Raw genomic sequence first — 6,841 nt, 5'->3', positions numbered from 1 at the left:
TCATCTTACTCAATTTTTCTCTCCATGCTTGTTCAAACAAAATGGATACTATAAGGGGTTTGGGTTTTTCTTTTTTTTTATAGAAACACTTTATTGCTGCAGTCAATAACCCTGTGTATCACACACAAATAACCAATTACAGTTTAAGAAACTAAAAATAATTCCGCAAGTGGTAATACTGAGAAAATGAACATACATGAAAGGATACAAAACTATACATTAAGTTACTAGAAATTTAATAACTAAAAAATTCTGCAGAAGTATGAAGTGTCTTGTATAAACGTTATACAACACATGCCAGTGTAAAGTTCTTCAACATTATACAATCACCTATCTACAAATGTTTTACCTAAATACAAGATTAGCTTCAATTTTTTTTAACAGTTATCTTCTATACAAAGACAAATGCTTTCAGTACTTCATTGGAATTTACAGACACCGCAAATATCTCAAAACTAAAAAATAATCACAAAATAAAAGGTCCCACTTAGAAATTTTCTTAGTGTATCTAATACAACACTAAGGAAATCCAGCCAGCAATATCCTTGCTTTTGTATTTACCCTTTTTGACCCATATCTGAGAGGGACCCGACCCAGAGTCACTGACCTCCCCCCTTTCATTGCTGGCCAGTCTCCAGAGCAGACCACACCAGAAATCTGTATCTTAACACACATCAGCTTTAGGAGAAATGTGGACCTGGTTCCTACTTTGCAATAGATACACATTCTGCCACACACAGGGCAGATGCAACCAGCTCCTGTGCACGGTGACATCCATGCATCACTTCCAAGGTTTCCCACCATGGAGTGGCAGGCCAAGCAGCCCCCTTCCTTACAGCACCAAGTGGGCCTCGTGCTCTATCAGTACAGAGGCTTGGCTTGAACAGAGTTATGACTGCTTGCCAGCAACTCCCAGGTAGAGCATAGAGGCCCAGCTCTTCTCTAACCCTTCACAGGCTCATTCAGTCTTCACTGAATGCCTCCTTGCTGAAGCAAAGCCAATCTCAGTGACACTCAGCCAGAGGGAGCTGTCCCAGGGTCTGGCCATCTCTTCAGAGCACATTTTAAACACCACCCTCACTCCCAAAACACAGGCTTATAGTTGAAAAAAGTCCTGAGAATCCACAGGAATTTAGTATCTCATCAGCTCTTACACAGGATCAACCCTCTGCAGCACACACCTGTATTTCTAACATCATGCAAGCTCATGACCTGGCAGATTCAAACGTGACACAGCAGGGGAATTTCCTTGGTGTCTTTTTGGACAGGAGTGCTGTCAATAGAATGGGGTCAGTTATCTGGGGCATTGAACATATCAGCACAGGCTCTGGCAAGCTAGGGAAGGGACTATAGTACATGGCATTAAGCCTCTGCTCCCTCCTACTTAAGTTCTGGTCTCAGGAAAGTCTCACAGTAACCCAAGCTAACTTTGGCCAAGGTACAAGGACCAGGCTTCTATTTCAGTCATTTCAAAAGCTGCCAGAAGGAAGTACTGGAAAGCCTGATCTAACAGGGGGTGATTGTTCCCCTTACTGACACCTGAATGGAAAGGGCAGAGCTCACCTGAGCTGGCATCAGTGCCTCACAGCTGGAAGCTGAAAAAAGTCAATAGTATTTTCTTGAGGAGAAAGAAGAAAAAAGCACCATTCAGCCTTCTCAAACATTTCATGGCACCATGCAGAAGCAGAGAACTGCATCTCCAGAAGCCCAACATTAACACCAAGGAAGAATCAACATGAGAAGTGTCACCAGCATAAATGAAACCCCCAACAGATGGATCTCTTCTGCAGCCTTTCCTGGTATGAGGATTCCTAAGCCATATAAAGAGTTTAAATAATTTGTCTTAATTTTCATTCCAAAAAGATCTGTTGGGAGAGAGAATTGTTAGCAGCAACACTGGCTAAAACATTTTCATTCACAAGTATTTTTCCCCCAAGTGATTTTGCTGGAGATGATTTTTTTCACAAGTTGAGATACTCAGGGGCACAGCAAAAACCTTCAGTACCCTGAATACACTGAACAACACCTGGCACACTCCACATGCAGCTTCCAAAACACTGAATGAGATTTTGCAATGTTTCACCTAGAATCATGTACAACAGTGGCTGAAGCAGAACCAGCAAGTTGTGGTGGGCTGAATCAGCAATGTCAGAACATTGCTCACACCAGAGCTGCTTAGGTGAGCTGGGAACAGCCACGTTTCATCCAGGATTTGTCCATCTTCATTGTATCAGCCATGCCAGAACACTGCCCACAGCAGAGCTGCTCAGGTGAGCTGGGAACAGCCAGGTTTCATCCAGGACTTGTCCATCTTCATTGTATCAGCCATGCCAGAACACTGCCCACAGCAGAGCTGCTCAGGTGAGCTGGGAACAGCCAGGTTTCATCCAGGACTTGTCCATCTTCCTTTCTCCGCCGGCTGCACACCGGGTGAGCACACGCACAGCATCGCTTGGCAGCTGAGCCTGTGCCTCTCGCAGCTGTAACGTGAGCACCTCACAGACAGGCAGGCCTGTGCACCTGGGCATTTCTGAAGGACATCATGAAGGTGTGCAAGACCAGATACTTAACCCACGTGAGTTTATCTAGTGAATCTTTCACAGAACAGAACAGAAAACAAAACGAGACAGTGTATTATCTGGGTTCTCAAAATAGAAGAGGATCACCCACAGCAGAGTTCAGGAAAGGTCTTGAGTAATTGCACTTTGAATTATGGCAGGCACAGGCAACAAACTCTGCATGTGTATGGTCACAAAGACTGCCCTGATACTAGCAGGGTATGCAGGGTTTGTCTGCCTGTATCACTTAAGCGTGGGACATCCTGACAGCTAGTACAGTACACAAATCCATGCCAGTGCAGCTTTACCAGGACTGCCCAGAGGTCTGGATGTTTTAACACATCTCAAGAACAAGGTACCATGTTGTTCATGGAGATCACAGACAGTAAGCTTCAAGCATGAAGTGACAGAGGCACATGTGCTTTTCCTCTAACAGCTTCTAGAAACCACTGGGATGAGTGTTCTCTTACCAGAGTCCCTTCTCTGCCTTCTATTAAAATATTGATTTAGAAATAAATTAATATTACATTTTAAGGAAAAAATCCCTGATCTCTTACTGTTATATTTTAAGAAGTCTTAAAGCAGCTGCTTTTACTATGAAAAAATGTACCCAAAGTTGTACTTCAAAAAATACTAAGTGAAACTTGAACTAGAGCTAAGAATTTAGTTCACTATCTCAACAAGTAAACAGAAACTTTTACCTGAGAAGTCCAGGCAACTCCTACTAAAACCAGCCATATTATCATCATTGACTTGACAGAGATGTAGACAGGGCTCAAGTAGGGAAAGTCAGCTTTCAAATGCAGAGGCCTCATGTGCTGACTTTTCATGGGGCTTTGTTTCTGCTCTAGTCACACTGAGACTTTGGTTAAATGAGGGCTTAAAGCTGGACAGTGGTGCAGTGAAACAGACTGGACAAACAAATCAACTGCAGACACCCCAGGCTTTGGGCAACTAAAAGCCTTGCAAACAGATTTTAAAGCTGTCCCTCTCTTTGCATGAAAGCTGACTGATTAAAAAGCCAGTCCCAAATTCAAAAGCACAGATATATACTATTCTCTGACCACACAGTGCATCACATCAAGCAGGTATTTCTAAATTTATCCACTTAATGTGATATTTACTTCCTAGACTTGTATGTCAGCATCTCCTCTGACAACATCAAATTCTTGGGTAATTCACACATGACACAGCATTAAAGAAAGAAAACCAGTTTCAGCTGTATTGACTAAGTTTCCTTTTTTCTGTAACAGTTCACATTTTTATCAATATCGATATAGCAACAAACCCTTTGCCAATGGTTTGGAATGAAAGCTACTTCAGGTATATATGAGCAGGTATGTTGATGGTCTGACCTGTTGGGGAAAAAAAAAATCAAAACCAATCCCCAAAACAGAACACTGAAACCACTGAAAACAAACATTGTACACATCCACTACTCCTCATACACAAGTCACAAGTGCAATATCCTTTGAAGAAAATTGCTCCTCAAAGTAATCCCAAAGAGGCAGAATTTTTTAGTGTTACGTTTAGTGAGATAACGTGGGCGTGTGTGGGAAATCACAGGCTGAAATTTAATTTTTTTTTTCATAAGGCAAGAGGTTTATGTTTCAGAAGAATAAATGGGGTAAAGAATTAAGAAATGTTTCAAAAATGACACATTCTTTCAAGTTTCATTCTCATTTGACATACATATCACAAAATAAAGATTTTTAAAAGTGCTATATGCTTTGTAAGTCTCATTGCAATATGTAAAGCAAAATTTTACACCTGCTGCTTGAGACACAATGTTAGTGGCAGTGTTAGTGGTAGATTAGACTCCCTCTCATTTCTCTCACTGTCTGGGACAACCTCCTTCATCACACAGACCAACCAACCAACCAACCAACCCCACAATACACATCCTCCAGAATCCCTTCAGAATCATCTTCTAAAGTAACAGACTCCATGAAGTTGGTGACAGCTCGCTAGCGGCTTCCTTGGTACCAAACCCAAGGCTCATTCTACCCTGTGAATACCTCATCCTCTGGCTCTTTGATCAGCCAGTATGAGACACAAAATGTTGAGAGGTATGCAACCATGATGACATTGACAGATATGCCTAAGGGATTTTTAAAAATTCCAACAAAAAAACAAATGTAAAAAATTCATCCGCCAGCCCTCAGCTGTTTGCTGATGTTAAAAAGGTAGAGCACTTTGCAGTAAACAATGATATTCAAATCTTCAAGGACATATGGAAATACCCCTTCCAGCTAGCAATCAGACATGAAGGATTTCTGCAGCGCAGTCTTCTGGCTCTGTGTAATGTGAAGAGTTTGTGTCTGAATGGTGAACCCCAAACATTTCTTTACTTTCAAAGTTTGGCTCCATTAGTGCAGGTTTTTCAAAAATATTCTTTTTGCTAGTTTCTGGACAGTTTTGTACATATATTACTCGGTTATAAGCTTTAAGTCTCTTCCACAGCTGTACGTACACCTTGCATTGTACATACATGAACAGAAGTCCTCCAGTGAAACCAATAGCCACAACTACCAGCTTAGTCCAAAATGGCCACTCTAGAATACCTGGAAGTAAAAAAATAAAAAGAAGAATTAAATTCATCTCAGAAACTGCCAGTCAAACAGCAGGTCCTGGAAATTATCCTATCACCTCTCCAGGAGGGTGTTTTTATAGAGGTCATGCTGGGTTTCCAAACTTTATGTAAGTAGCCTTATTTACTACAGCCAGACTTTCTTAAGCTGGACTAAACTGGATCTTTCAAAAATGTACTGTAAGGAAACTGTCACAGAGTTTGGGTCATGCCAGCTATTCTTATTTTGCAATTTTTCCTGTCTGGCTTTTTTTTTCTTCTTCAAGTCAAACACACAGACTTCTGCTTCATGTATCACATTCTTCCCCACCAGAGAAAAAACCAAAACAAGTGATTTTCTGTGTTTGAGCCTTGATGCAGTACAATCACAGAGTCAAGGCAACCACCATTAATATACTTAGGTCCTTTTACACCTGTTTTTAAACAAAGACTGGATCCAGTTATGAAAGGGATTCTATGGCATGGTTTCCTCTTCATAGCAGAGATTCAACCCAGTGACCCAACAAGTCTGTTCCACTCTGTGATCACACAGCACATGGAGATATAAAGGAATTATTGTTACCATATAGCTTGACATGTTTGTTATGCAGATGAGGAAAATTTTATCTGCATCACACTCAGTAACTTGTATCTGAACTAGAGCATCTCTGATACAAACTGCAAGTGCTGGAGATGCTGAAGCATTCCAAGCTTACCCTCTGCCCTTAAAAACTATCACCATCACTTTGCCCAAATTTGTCTACCTTGAACATTAAGACAGGGGATCTTGTTACATTTCTATCAACCACTTTTAAATTAAAAACTATTCATTTAATACATATTCTTACATAGCTCCTGTATTCATCCAGCCCCTTTAAAATAAGTGCCATCACAAGATGGATATGAAACTATGCTGAATCAATCATTACCAGGTTTTTCAGAGAATAAAATCATATCTTTCCAACTCTTCAAAATCTTAACCAAGATACAGGGCTGGTGTGGTTTTGGAAAGGCATGGCAGTGAGGGAAGAATTAAAATATTTTAGTCCCAAAATACAAAGGGCATTGCAGCTCTATTACTGATGAAATCTCACTTGTGATTCATATCTGACCCTCTCATTCAAAGATGAGCTGTCTCATGCTGTCTGTAGGCAGCGACAGCACATGCTTGCCCCTGTGTGGACATGAATATATATCCACACACACTTCCTGCACCCCTCAGCTCATTACAGCACTCCCTGGATTTAGAATCCAAATGAAAGGAGAAAAGAAAGCGCTATAATATGGACCAAATATTCACAACATTCCTCTTAGTTATGTTCATCTAATATATTTACAGGAAAAAATAACCTTTGAAAACACATCCTTTTCATTATCATATGGAAGCCTTACACTTTTGAAAGGCCAAGAATGTTCACTGTTCATGGAAGAAATGGGGTTGGATGGAACAGAAACTAAGAGATTTCACTGAAAGCAGCTTCCTGACTGAAGTCGTGAACAATGCAGCTATAGCCTAAATGAGAAATGAGAGGATAACTTTTTAATTTCAAGTGATTCTGCTTTGAAGAGACTGTAACAACTCTGTGGATTTACAGGTTTATCAGTGCTCAACCACCTCCCCAAAGGACACTGTTCAATCCCCAGCAGAACAATTTCCACCTGCATGTCTAGTTGGCATGCAGCGCTCTGTAAGCAAGGACCACTTGCCTTCTAA

At 40.9% G+C, this 6,841-nt stretch overlaps 1 protein-coding gene across 2 annotated transcripts in view; it reads right to left on the bottom strand.

The window, feature by feature from the left end:
* Positions 1-215: 215 nt before the first annotated feature.
* The window catches only part of MARCHF8 (membrane associated ring-CH-type finger 8), an 88,236-nt gene continuing 81,610 nt past the window's right edge, over positions 216-6,841 (bottom strand). For both annotated transcript variants that reach the window (XM_063163621.1, XM_063163620.1), the window contains one exon: positions 216-5,122. In XM_063163621.1, coding sequence (XP_063019691.1) covers positions 4,818-5,122 — 305 coding nt within the window. In that variant the 3' untranslated portion in view covers positions 216-4,817. The remainder of the gene's footprint in view (positions 5,123-6,841) is intronic.

This window comes from Melospiza melodia, chromosome 9 (genome assembly GCF_035770615.1).
Source record: "Melospiza melodia melodia isolate bMelMel2 chromosome 9, bMelMel2.pri, whole genome shotgun sequence".
Lineage (NCBI taxonomy): Eukaryota > Metazoa > Chordata > Aves > Passeriformes > Passerellidae > Melospiza > Melospiza melodia.
This window is presented reverse-complemented; position numbering and strand designations above follow the sequence as displayed.